The sequence below is a fragment of the Falco naumanni genome, chromosome 6 (assembly GCF_017639655.2).
Source record: "Falco naumanni isolate bFalNau1 chromosome 6, bFalNau1.pat, whole genome shotgun sequence".
Taxonomy (NCBI): Eukaryota; Metazoa; Chordata; class Aves; order Falconiformes; family Falconidae; genus Falco; species Falco naumanni.
In genome coordinates, this window is record NC_054059.1 from 59381453 (window position 1) to 59394979 (window position 13527).

General features: G+C 41.2%; 1 protein-coding gene across 2 annotated transcripts; it reads right to left on the reverse strand.

The window, feature by feature from the left end:
• Positions 1 to 380: 380 nt before the first annotated feature.
• SMPDL3A (sphingomyelin phosphodiesterase acid like 3A) lies at positions 381 to 13246 on the reverse strand. 2 transcript variants are annotated; one of them, XM_040597993.1, is made up of 8 exons: positions 13032 to 13246; positions 11339 to 11552; positions 9729 to 9873; positions 6681 to 6777; positions 5246 to 5424; positions 4076 to 4256; positions 2013 to 2137; positions 381 to 838 (listed from the first exon to the last, which is right to left on the reverse strand). In XM_040597993.1, the coding sequence occupies exons 1-8, from the start codon at positions 13135 to 13137 to the stop codon at positions 527 to 529; spliced, it is 1359 nt and encodes a 452-aa protein (XP_040453927.1). In that variant the 5' UTR covers positions 13138 to 13246; the 3' UTR covers positions 381 to 526. The 2 variants fall into 2 exon arrangements, with proteins under 2 accessions (XP_040453927.1, XP_040453928.1); XM_040597994.1 differs by having other exon boundaries at positions 11339 to 11912; positions 13032 to 13137.
• Between the last annotated feature and the right edge of the window lie 281 nt (positions 13247 to 13527).

Here is a 13527-nt window from a genome sequence, read left to right on the forward strand (position 1 = left end):
GAGGCGGGTTTAAGGGGTTAAGAAGGAAAAGGAATCTCGGCACAGGGAGATATCAAATACTGGCATCACATCAATAACATAACTGCACTCCAGTCTCAGCAAATCCAGGTTTTGCAGATTAAAGTTTGAAAATTGTGACAGCAGATGGTTGAAACCTGCCCCTATACCAATCCCATGCCTGAAATGGGATTGCCTATGTTTACACACCCTGAGAAGAGAGATTTGGATTTCCAAAGAATTGAGTAACTTCTGTTCCCATATACTGGGATGCCTGTTGTGGATGGTACGGGACACTTGATACAACAGCAAAGTATTTGGCCACTATTACATAGCCAATGAGCTTTTATGTAGATGTTGAAGGAAAACATTTTTACAGGAAGAAAGGTCTAGGGAGATTTATTGTCCCCCTGAAATTCAGAGAAGTCCCACAGAGTACCTGCCAGCATGTCAGTGCTTGAGCGACAGGATGAGCAGTCTCTTTAAATCACAGGCTAGAGTCAGTATCAGCATAAATTGCACGGACACTTCATCTCCACGTTGCTTCCCGATTGATACAATCTGTGTATGAGAGGTAATCCAAATATTGGATTGCACATATTTGGCATGTCTTGCACCCCTCTTCACAGACAATGGTTTTGTCATAACTCACAATGAAGTTACTGTAATACTGTTCAAACAGTGTGCTATGTGGCACAGACAACTGCTTGGCCATTTCATATAGGCTTTCTGGCTTCAAGTCTTCAATGCCATAAGCTTTAGTTAGGACGTATTCTAATTTCCAGTTTGATTCATTTTTCTTGTTGGCGTCTCTGAGGTCCAAATAGAACTGCCAAAGATCCTACAGTTAAAAAAAAAAAAGGAAAGAAAAAATAGGCACGGCTGTATTGCTTTCTTCCCTGCTTCATTAAGTCTCTAGAGTGATCTATTGATTAGGAAGCTGTCACTCCTCATTATTCACAACTGAATAGAAGGTCACGTCCCACCCCAAGAGCTGGGCTTACACCCAAAGCTGGTACTTGCAGTGCGGTAATGGTGGGGGGATGGGGAGGAGAAGAAAAAGGAGCCACAAAAGGCAGCACTGGCAGTGTTAAGAGGTCTTTCCTGTCCAAACCGTAAACCAAACTCCACTATGCTCATGTCTGCTTTAGGACTGGGGCAAAAGGGCGAGAACCAGAACCTTCTTTTCTGCAAGCATTGCTTGAGGGGCAGAATGGACAGAAAAATAATCGCTCAGGGAGAATTCAAGGGAAAGGGAGAGATGGAGATGCAGGAGTAAAATCTGCACAAGAAAGGAGCAGCTGGTATTAGCACAGGCCTCCAGAAAGAAACCCCAGACCCGGTCAAGCTGCAGGATATGTTGTCATTGAACTGAGCCAGGTCAAGATTTTATCCTGAACTACAGAGAGAATATCCAAGTCATTCACAGCCAAAATAATCATACAGGACTCAATTTATCTCTAAAAACCACACGAGACCACAGAATAGAAGTACTCCACTTTTTTCCTTCTACATTTGTCTGTAATTTCCCATAAATAGCATAAACTCTATATTGGAAGGTGCATGATTATGAAAGACATCACACGGTTAAAAATGCTTTTCTTCATCTGGTCTTCTACACCCTTTAGAAGCATTTCATGGACTGCATCCCAAAGCTCAGGCTATCACCAGCGAACAACACCGGTATGTAACAAGCCCAGAACTAGATGAACGTTTTTCACCCTTGAAGAGCTCCCTACAAATAGTTTAAAGATTCTGCCCAGAATTCTGACTATCTTTGATTCTACATCATAAGAATATCCCATAGAGAACAGGAAGTACTGAGTAGTCCTGCAGGTACATAAAGACTGACCAAGTTCTCTTTCAGATTTCCTTTCCTCTGCCCAGGAAAAAAAACATGAGTAAGCACCAAAGTTCCCCCAGTACCCATAATACTACAAAGGCTGAGATCTCACTGTAATTTTTAGTGATACTATATATAAAGTCTTAAACAATGCTTTAAAATCTTTACTTACCAGCAAGCTATAATCAAGAAGATCATATTGATACAATCTGACACCAGGGTTATTGGATTCCATTTGCCATACATTCTTCACTGGGGTTACAGCAGGTGCCACAAACAAGGAATTTATTGGCTTTTCTGCAGGAAGAGAGAAGGTGAGGACACAGTTTCCTTTCAATCATTTCTTTCTCAAACAACTGTTTTTGTAGAAAACCAACACAGCAAGCACCACACTGATGGGCTTAGGTGCATTTAGTATTTATTTTCCTTGGATTAGCTGTATTACTGTGAAGTCCTCCTATACATCCACTGGATAGAATAAAATCTGCATAAAATACCACAGTACAGATTCCTGTGTGTATTGTTCTGTCTATACTAGAGGCTTCCCACTAATTCAACTACCCGTGCAAAATGGTCTTGCCTATATGTAAGGTCTCTGTATTTTGCATATTTCTACTGAAGAAATATTCGAAACTTTTAGCTGCTGTCTCCATGTTATATTTTACATGCTGCTTTATGTATTTATGATGTTATTAGAAACACCAGGATACCATCACCTGACCCTGACTTCACACATCTAGACTAGCCCAGCACCTAGTATGTGAACACCGATCTTTACAGCAACTGAAACATGAGGACATACAGAGGTCTTAATTAGCCAGAATATACAGGTAAGTATATTGAAAGGCTCTCTGTGGAACACAAAAGAAGCCCTAACTATTCCTTTCTCTGATGGCATCACAGCAGTGAAGTCACAAGGTCAGTCTCCACATACAAGCAGAAGCTTTGAAAGCTTGGAAATCAGTAGATTCTTCTGGAGAAGATAAAACTGAGCTCTGTATTTCAGTACACTGATGTTGGCTACAATATTATATTTATCTTGAATTGTCTAGAATGTTGTCAAGAGGAAAATGGTACAAGTAGAAGACAGCCTGAAGCTGTACAGATAAACACAAACTGTATTTACATACATTTGCATGCAATGTCACTGTTTAAATTCTGTCAAAAGATGTAAAATTATTAAAACAATTTGGAAGCCATTACTTGCACATGCAAACTGTAATGAAAAAGTACCAAGATCACTCTGTCTTCAATGAAATTTGCAGTAGAAGTGATGATTTCATGGACAAATGGGACAAGGTAAAAAAAATATATAGGTATAAGACTGCCTTGAATACCATTAAAAAAAAAAAAGGCCACTTCTTTCACTGGGGTTGGAGTCCTTTTAACTGAAGATTAATACCATGATAATGCCATGTGAAAAGGTAAATTATTTAGAATACAGTAACCTCGGTCAGCATTTTGGGCATTGCTTTTATGAATTCATATAAAATATAGATAAAGAGCCAATTAATATTTGGGTGTTTTACACAAACCAAAGCAATGGACCTCTCACTGTTCTATGGTACAGACACAAATATTTAACCAGTTACTTGTTAGAGATCTTCTGTTAGAGATGTTAAGAGTGCTCTACATGGCCATGGCCATGCTTAAAATTAAGGGATTTCAAAGCAACAAACAGCATTTCCAAACCTGGGTGCTTTTCTTGAAGAAAAATTAGCTGATCTAAGAGATGCAACAGGCAAAGACTTTCTTTCCCCTGCCTCCTGCTACCCTTATCTTAATTAACTTTGAAGCAGCAGGGAACTCAGCAGAGAGGCACAGTAATGATGCAGGAAACACAAGAACATAGAGCATGTCTAGTTGGCCTGAGAACATTCCCTTTGACACATTACACAATAGCAACTGGCTAGTATAATTTGCCCATGTCACTGAGGGAGCAGTGAGGAAAGACTAGAAATTCTTGTCTAGGCATAAGCATTCATTAAAAAAAAATAGGAAGCTTGGGGAGTCTCTTCTAACTTCAACAAAACAAGACATTCTGCCTTGCAAGGTTCTCTTTGGGAAAAAAAAAAGGGAGCGCGTAAGGCTTGAACTCTTGTAGATGAATAGCAGTATTTCCTATTTCACTTTTTCAATTATTTGTAAGAGGCTGATTAGTAACAACATGCAAGAAAGTATTAATTTGCTTTTAATCAAGAAGAAAAAGATGAAGGATTCAACAAGCATCATTACCTTCTTCATCCAGGAGGACCATGATACTATCTCTATGTGTGTGTCCAAAAAACTGCCCCGCAATAACACTACTGTATTTGCGAAAAATCTTTACCAGTCTCTCATTGTAATGTTCCCTGATAGCTGTAGTATTCCTTGCATATGGCAAGTATCCTATTGGCACATGTCCTATTATATATACCTAAGGAATTAGATACAGAAAGCACAATTAGCACCTTCATTTGAAACTTACACTTCTAGCTGTACCTCAGAAATGGTTGCCACAATTTCATAATAATGCTGTCTTAGACTCACAACACTTTTGTTACACAAAATACAAAGAGTAAGAATGTTAAATTCATAATGAGAAAAAATAATAGGTATTTATTTATTTTATTTTATTAGCAAATTCACTGTATTCTTGGGAAAAAGTTCCGATAAATCTACGTGTAATTTTAGGCCAGAGGAAAATTTGATCCATTATTGCAATTGAAAAAATCAGTTACTAGGACAAGATTTATCACTTGGCATCTCAAAGGGAGACTAAGTAAAACTTATGTTAGAATACTACAAAGTCTGCATGGCCAGTCACCAGAAACACAGAAGAACCGGTTAAAACCCCTCTGTCTGAGGTCAAGACTTTGTTCTAAACATACACACCAACTAATATGCTATGCTGCAGGATTTTATAAGGAAAGGAAATCTCTCCTTTCTCACAACTATTATATAATATTTTTTTTTAAAATTACAACATCATAGCAAAATGTAAACGTGTTTCCAAATAAATACTTCTTCTAGTCAGATAAAGACCCGATCACTGCACCAATCAAGCAAACACAAGCCAACAATTTTTAACCTTACTTCCAAACCTGATTATTATATGACAATTTATTATATCACTCAAATCATAGCAATTGCTGCAGCTTGGCTAAGTTTTGTGGTTTTACGTGGTAGGAAAGAAAAGACATTTTACTGTGTAATTTGAGAAACTGCATTCAACTATTTTATTAATTGTTGTAGTGTACCGTACATATTCAAGAAAGTTTTACTAAAAAATGAAATTTTGGTTTTGCAGTGTCTTTGTAAGCATTAATATTATTTTAGAATAGTTTGTATTTTCATCGTCTCTTACTTCTTTTATTTTCAAAGTTTAGACAAATAAGGCTGATGGGTTCCATTCACAGCCCCTACCTTTTCCTTCTTTTGTAAAGAGGTTTCTAGTATTCCTTCCAGCCAAGCAAACTGGTTGGCTGGGTCAGTGATATTCACAGTTACACTGTTGGGGCCATAATATAAATTTGTGTTCAGACTGATTATCCTGAGTGGTTGAGAGCTATCACTGGATTCAAACAGCTGTGTGTAGAAGCCACCTGTGAAAAAAAGACCAACAATCTGAAAAATTAAAGGCTTCAAAACACAACTTTAGAATGAATGTACAGCACTGACAAAATACCCAGCCTTATTCTTTCTAGTAAAACAGAATATGACATGTTTATTCAAACCATGCACCACCTCATCACAACAGAAGATCTTAAGATTCTCTTTTTAGCAACATTTTAGTAGAAGTTGACACTGATTTTTTGCCTGTAATTTGTCTGTTTATGTGACAGTTTTCAGACGTAATTATTCAACTGACACGCAAGAAGTGCCCTGTAACATCTCTTCCACACCGAGAGATGCAGTAATTGTTAAAAGTCCACATTTCTTGAAATACTGCAAACACATAGGTTCCTCCAGGAAGAAATGTCTGAATTTAGTAGCCTTGTACTTTGAAAGTCATTTAACTTCAGACGAGAATTATGATGAAAAGTAAAAATAAAGTTTTTCAATCCAAGCTCCTACAACTCTCCATGACATACAGAGCTTCTTCAATGGGTGCAATTTCATAGTTCACAGACTTCAAAGGAGCCATAGCAACAGCGCTATAACAATATACCTTAACTTAAGGTCTGCCCTTTTGAGTTTTATTTTTCCTGTCTGAGTTTCTACTTTCACTCTTAGACAGAGTTCCTTCTCATTCAGGACACAAAAATACAAGTTAAACTTCCAAATCCCTAACATTTGAGTGGATTGGAAATTGGGTTGGACTTTTCAGGCCTTTGCTAAAAAGAAAAATCATAATTAGGATATCAGTATTCTCCCAGTTTAGTAAGTTGGGCACAAATATGATGCAATTAACAGTATAATCACCAAGACTATGAGCTATTGTAAGTTGAACAAATATGTGCCTATTCAATATACAGTATCAAATATAGTGTCAAAAGAAAAATAACATTTCATCTATTTTTTACAACCAAATTTAAGTTTTCATGTGCATCATATGCCTTTACCTAAAAAGTATTATAAGATCTTGAAGGCAGGAAGGTATTTCACATGCATCGGTACAAAGCAAATAATACTGTACATGTTACAAGAAGCAAGAACTATTGCATCAGAAAAGAATAAACATACCCTGAAGATAAGCACTGATATTCAAAAAGACACGCAACTTCTTCCAAGAGAAGCATTACAAATAATCCATTGTGGTGATTCATCCTACAAGGCTTTGCTAAACAAACGGTACAAATCTATAGAGACATTAGTTCTCTAAGCCTGAGCTTTACAAGGCATTACTGGCATATTTTACCTTTTCTGAAGGTGTTGACTGCTTCATCTGTTAGCCAAGGTTTCCAGAAATCTGCTACAGCATTGTAAACTTCACTGGTAGTTACAGGAAGCTGATCCTGTGAGGGAGCAGAACCTGCCTAAGTCTTAGCATCCACACGTACAGACAAAAAGTCACTAAATTATCCCACCTGACCTCTTGCAGAACACATAAGTGTATCCAGCCATCACCAGGAAGAACTCAAGAAACAAAAAATTTTATGAACATCCAGTACTGCTGACCAGAAACAAATGCCTGAATTTAGTCAGAACTGATGGCATGGCCTTGTTAACGCATCGATAAACTAACATCAGAAACATTTCAAGCCTTAGGAGCACAGCAGAGTGGAAAACGATACATTCTGCAAAAATAATAAATATGTAAACTGAAGACTCAAAGTCTATAAATAAAGTGTCTTGGAGGAAAAGCTTGAACATAAGCTTCTTTTACAGAAGGTGAATCTTTCAAACAACTTGGGGGTTCATAGCAGATCCCCAAAACTCCACTACAGACCTCAGAAACATGCCAGTGAAATTCACAAGTATTTCCATATCCTGTAGTTCTAATAACAAAGCATTTAAAGCAGAAGAGTTTTTTCAGTGTTTTCTCCCACCAGCTCCGATTAGGACTGCAACACTCTTCTGCCTCAGCCAAGCAATGCTCAGGCACCACAGACTGGTAAGAGCCATGCTCTCATCTAACCCTCACAGGAAGATCCCAGCCTGTCCTTGTGTTTCCTAAAATACCTGCTTGGATTCTTGGTGCTTGAAGGAAAAAAACAGAGGTCAAAAAATAGGAACAGTATTACATTGCATGCTTTCCTAAACATAAATTTTGACCTTTCTAAGATCTTTGAAACTAAACCTGTGTTATTAGAGGCTTAGGCACTAAGCCTCTGTCTAGGAGCAGTGCCATCAGAAGTGTGTTCAGACATTTGTTGCTTGCAGTGCGCAGATACCGGTTATTAAGAAAGCTTTGAGCCATAGCAGTTCAGCCAGAGCTAACAGTCACTAACAGACACAGCAAAACCTAATCTCAGATAAGAGGCCATGTTATGGACTGAAGGTGGTTTGGAATTCAGGAATTTAAGCAGGGGCAAGGATGTGAAACAAAGTAAGACTATGCAGAAAGACTGAGGTCACAATATAAGATCTGAAAGGTATCCCAATGCTTGATTAATCTGGGTAGTATTTTTAATAGGCTCTGCAGGAAAAATCACCCAAGAGCGTTAAATTGTTAAGACAGTCAGGTCAGAACACAATAGAAAGCAATAAAATTCTTTGGTGCATGGTGAGCACACAGCTTTCACACTTGCTCTGGAACAGCCTACAGTGTGTGGCTTGCTGCACACCACTTCCACTCATTTGCCAAGCACGTCCATATGAAAAACAGAAATGTCATCAACAGCAAAAAAAACCCAACACATAACCCAACAACCTGAAATGACCCCATAGTGGGGAATTTCTGATCCCATGGTCTTTTTCAAACAGTAACAGAAAAGTATGCCAGTTCTGAGCGCTGGTAAAGCCTGCCACCTCAAAGCAAAGTATGACAGAAACACGCCTGTGTGGTTTTGTGCAGAGAGAACTATCACAATAATTCAAATCAGCAGCCTGCTTCAAAATACGATTTGCTGCCCATCTGCCTCTCCTGATCACCTTACTTCTATCATCAGGTTTAATTTCACAAACAAAACTCATATTTGTTGGAAAAGTCACTACGTTCTTTGCCTACAAGGCTACTGTATACAGGTTTTTTTCTTTTGTATCAGAGTGCTGAATGACAACTATGATCTGTTAAGATTTAAAAAAAAAAAAAAAAAAAGAAAAAGTAGAACAAAACACTGAATGAGACTTCAGTTAAGTTGCTGCTTATCAAAAACTTTACCAGTGGTTACTGCTGAACCAGCCTGGCCCCCTGTCAGTGCATATAGACAAGCTGAAGCTGTACTACCAGAGTAAGAACACAAGAGGCTGAAATCCCAGCTTGGTTTGCACACCCACACTTCCACGATACATTTAACTCATACTTTGTCTCTCACATTTCCCTTTCCCCTCTCTGAGCACTTCTGTTACTCCCTGATTTGGGAATCACTTACTCCAGCAACGATACAATCACCTATTACACCAAGATATACACTGATAGGCCTAATAAGTAACACAGAAAGCTGGAGTAGAAGTCTTTGGGGCTGTGAAGGGGTATTACTCAATTCCCATTAGGCATTTCAAATAAAAGATTTCAGTTGACCCGTTCTACATCCCTTCCGATCCCCTCAGATCCAATGACAGAATTTGCTTCTCAGTCCTGTGTGCTGCCAGATCAATCTGCAACACGCTTTAAAGGACACATTAAGCAACAGTTTACTTTTGAGCTACGCCAAAAACAATATTCGCAGAACACTGAATGTAAAAAAAGCACTGTCCTCAGCTGCAATGGCCCATATACCCAGTAAATCATCAATGCAAATATTTTAAGTGTCCAATAAGGAGAGAAAAAAAACATATGTTTTTAATAATTGCGGCAAAACTATGGGACATTACAAAAACTCTGCCATTAGTCTGATTAAAAAACCACAGTGATGTCAGCAGACAGATTTCCAGTAGGCCTTTCAGCTGGCCTTGAATCTTACCACGGTCTCACAGATCCATTAAGGATGTCATTTCTGTTAGACTAAGTTATCGTACACACGCATGCCAGGCAGCAACAAAAAACCAAGTGTACTAACTGTGATGAGACCTGGTGGTTCTAAACCATGAGGAACGATTAGCAGTAAATTTGCATGGCCTCAGGCAAGGTACAGATTCCACCTGCCATCAACGTTTTCTGGGGCAATGTAACACAGAGAGATGTACTTTCTGTTCTTGATTGAAACTATTTATAATTTTAAAGTGCTAAGTGGAGAATTGTAGAATACTGTTTCGAGAATAATAGTTACACAAATTTAACAGGAGTTATTTTTAACACCTGCTTTCCAAGGGGGTTAGAAACACACTCAGTATGAAATACAAACAACTTTCTAACTTGTTTCACCTGTGGCCAGTAGTCATGATTGCCCAAGGCTGGGAAAACCTGAAGATCTGGAAAGAAATTATGAATTGTAGAACTCATATTGCCAATGATGTTAATGACCAACTTTGTGGAGAGTTCTCCTACAGGAACATGAGGAGGGCTATCTCTGAAAAAGGAAAAGGCTTTATTAACGAAGGTTTATTAGCAAGATAAGGAAAGGCAAAACATTCTGCAAACACATCTACATTCTAGCATGTAATATGACTACAGACTCTTAACTAAAATCACAGAATTTCCTGAAAGGCTCTCTGCAAAGGCTTTTTTTTTAAAAAAAAAAAACACACAAATAGACTAATGTATATCCTATGATTCACATTTATCATAACTAAGATTTCTTAGAAATTAAATTAATTCAACTTCATCATTCTGAGGTCCTGTGCAGTTTGGGTTATATATCTTCTGTCATCTGCACAACATTACAAGTTTATTTTTCCACTTTTAACAACATCCTGTTGAAAATGAAGTACAATAAGGTATGTGAAATAAATTAATCACTAGTTTTCATATTTGTATTTCTCAACACTCTTTCTCCATCAAAATTAAGAGGCATAACATGCATAATCTTCCAGCAAAAGAGACCCCATCATTGATAAACAAACTAGTTCTCACAAACACTTTGATAAATTACCCATCAATGTATACCATAAAAAATTATGTGATGGTAGAATGGAGAATTTTGCTATAGCAGACAAGTAAATTAATCCTATCTTTTATGAATACCTAGAAAGTAACAGGGCATGGTATTATCAGGTTACTCCTACGCCTCCCTTTCACACTTCTCCAGTCCCACTGCTAAGGCATAAAAAGCCTCACAGATAACACCTGTGTCTGAGAGAGAGTAATATTACACCCATTTTCTAATAAGGAAAAGGTAAAACATTTTATTCAACAGTGGGACTGCACACATCCAAAATACTGCAATGAAGGACTGTGAAACCACACTCTTTAGAAACACATACAGCTATGAGTATAGTAATCAACATCTGTAACACTGTTATCCTCCCCGCCCCAGCCCTGATCTGGAATTCATACAGGCACCAAACCCGAAAGGTAATTTTATACACTTTTTTTTAAAAAAGCACAAGCTATAGTACTGCTTGATTCTAGTTACCTCTTACAGAGCCAAATAAAATATAGTTAAAGGGTATCTTCTAAAAAGGGACATGCTTTAAATGTAATAACCTTAAGACCTACAAAATCCAATACCTCCCACAATAATTCATTCCAGTCAGTTATTCTTCTGACCCTTCTTTTTGCTTTTTCCACTTCCCACCCTCCCCACACCATTTCTATTAACTTACACCAATACAGTCATGTGGTAAATGTCCTAATGAACAGTCCAATGAGATCCAGAAATTATTACAGAGATCAAAATCTGTTCCTGAGGTCCTATACTCTCACTCAGTCTTCTGCTTATTAGCCATTTGGACCACTAAAGGGACTATTTAAGAGTAGCATTTGTGAGATACTGAATTCAGAATGGCTGGTGCAAATATAAACTTGTGAATCACTGCACTATATGGTTATTCAGTTGTTAAAAGCTTTAACTGCAGGGTGGCTTGAACACTTACCCTGTCCAAATCATGAATGAAACCTGTTGTTTTGAATCTTTCATGAATGCAAATGCTGACAAAATAAGTTGATATGGAGAATCACACAAAAAGTCTCCAAAAGGGCCTGGGTTGGAGGCATTGGCTCCTTTGGAAGAAGAACAAACTTTGGTGCGGTCAGGGGTAATGTGGTAAGTCGGATCTAAATGTAGGTCAGATACATGCCAGAACTGCCCTGTTTTCAGAAAACAAAGATTAAAGAAAATGCATTATTTGCATTTGAACTGGATATACACGGGTAATGCAAAGTTTGCTTCAGTTTGTCTACTGCTATTCCTCTTCCAAGTTTTGAAAAGGAGAAGAAATTTAACAAATTGCTGATTAGCCCTTCTGGTAAGTGTGGGAAAGTTCTGCATTCCTGACAAGTTCTTCGCGTAGTCTGCTTAGAAAAACTGAAAGCAGAGGCATAGGTTTAAGCTATTCAGCAGGAAAAAAAATGGAGGTTGGTAGGGACTGGAATATCAACTCCTTTTCCTTAATAGCAGTCTGGAAACTGGAGAGTAGAAGAGGTGCTAGAAGAACTTCTCCACTTCACCTGAAAAAGAGAGGGAGTTGCATTTTAATTACTTTTCTAGACTTCCCCTGGCAGGAAGCTACTACAAAAAGATCACGGTCTAGAAAGAAAGGCAAGAAACAGCATGCCTGCAAAAATTTCAAAGCTCTTCTAATCCCCAGCAGCTGTAGCAGCAAAGGGACTGGGCTTCTCACCAGAGAGAGGTGTCAGCCTTACCTACTCACTACTTTTCAGGCTGGCACATTCTCAGCCACTGCTACTTACCACTGCAAGAAAGGAGTCGAGAACTATAGAAACAGGGGGAACAAGCCCCTATTAGAAAACCAGTCTTCAGGTTTCAAGTAAAACAAAAGTAATTCCTTTCTGTCAGTTTCAAAGTGCTTGGGAATGGCACAGTGTATAGGGGGTTAGGGTTGTGAAACCAGGACAGATACAAATTGATTTTTCTCCAAGGTCACATGCTCACTTCCCAGGCAGCCGGACCCTGTGGAGTTTTATTTCAGGAAGCAATGACCAGCAGCGAGCTTCGAAATCTGCAAAACCATGACTCTACCAACAGGAGATGGAGAAACTCCTGGACACTGCCGTGCACTTGGTGCGAGGCACGCACGAGTCACGGGGAATGAACACCCTGTGGAAACTGCTTCAGACCACGCACCACAGACGGCTTGCAGCATGCAGGGCATGTGTGCGAGTGCTGGCCGCGCCACGGTCCCCGTTTGCCGTGTGCAGCCCGGGGGGTCGCACCCAAGTCCCGGCCGGGCAGGGCTCACCTCGCCCGCCACACCAGCCTGCCCCGGCTAGCTAAATATAAACTCCACGTCACCCCACGCCAGAATAGCCAGGTATTTACTTATCTAAAAGGGACGTGAAGCTGCTGCCATGTAGGGCAGGGAATACCGGCGCAGCAGCCTAGTGCGGGCCACCGCGCGAAGGGGGGGGGGCGCAGCTCCCGCGGGCCTCCCCGCCGCCGGCAGCGGGAGGGGCGGGCGGTGCCCCCCTCCGCCGGGAGAGCTGCTGCCCGCGGGCAGCGCCTCAGCCGCCTGCCCGGCCCCCACCGGCGGCCCCAGCCGGGCCCCAGCCCAGCGTCACCGGGCGCGGGGGCGGCTCCGCTCGGCCGCTGCGCCCCGGCGCACTCACCCACAGCGGCGCGGGGCTGCGGCCCGGCCGGCGCCGCCCGCAGCGCGGAGCAGAGCAGCACCAGGCCGAGGGCCGAGAGGGCGGCGCGTCCTCCCCGCAGCTCCATGTTGGCCGTGCCGGGAGCGCCCTGCCCGTCGACGGCTGCTCATGTGACCGCCCCGGCGCGGAGGAAAGGGGCGAGCCCGGGGCGGCTTGTGACTGCCCCGGCCCTTCGCTGCCTCCCCGGGGCTGCCGGAAGCCGCCGCCGCGCCCCGCCCGCCCGGGAACCCTAAAGCCGCCCCGGGCCGGGGCCCCGCCGCCCTAGTGGGGCAGCGGGGCAGCTGTTGTCGCCTCAACCGGCCGTGCCGGGGGTCGGGGTGGCCTTCGGGAGGTGCCACCCCTGGGACAGCACTGAGACGCTGAGGACCTCACAGGAGCCAGCCTGCCCGCGGGCAGGGCGGCATTCGGGGCCCCGGCAGATTCGAGGCAGCCTCGAAGGAAGGTGAGGGGGGAGGGC

Bases quoted from the DNA above. Each gene is read 5' to 3' on its own strand.
- SMPDL3A (XM_040597993.1), bottom strand. From the start codon at position 13,137: ATGGAGCTGCGGGGAGGACGCGCCGCCCTCTCGGCCCTCGGCCTGGTG. The intron at 9,874-11,338 runs GTAAGTGTTCAA...TTCCTTTTTCAG, and splicing joins TCATTCATGATTTGGACAGG to AGATAGCCCTCCTCATGTTC. The intron at 6,778-9,728 runs GTGAAACAAGTT...GCTCCCTCACAG, and splicing joins ATCATGACTACTGGCCACAG to GATCAGCTTCCTGTAACTAC.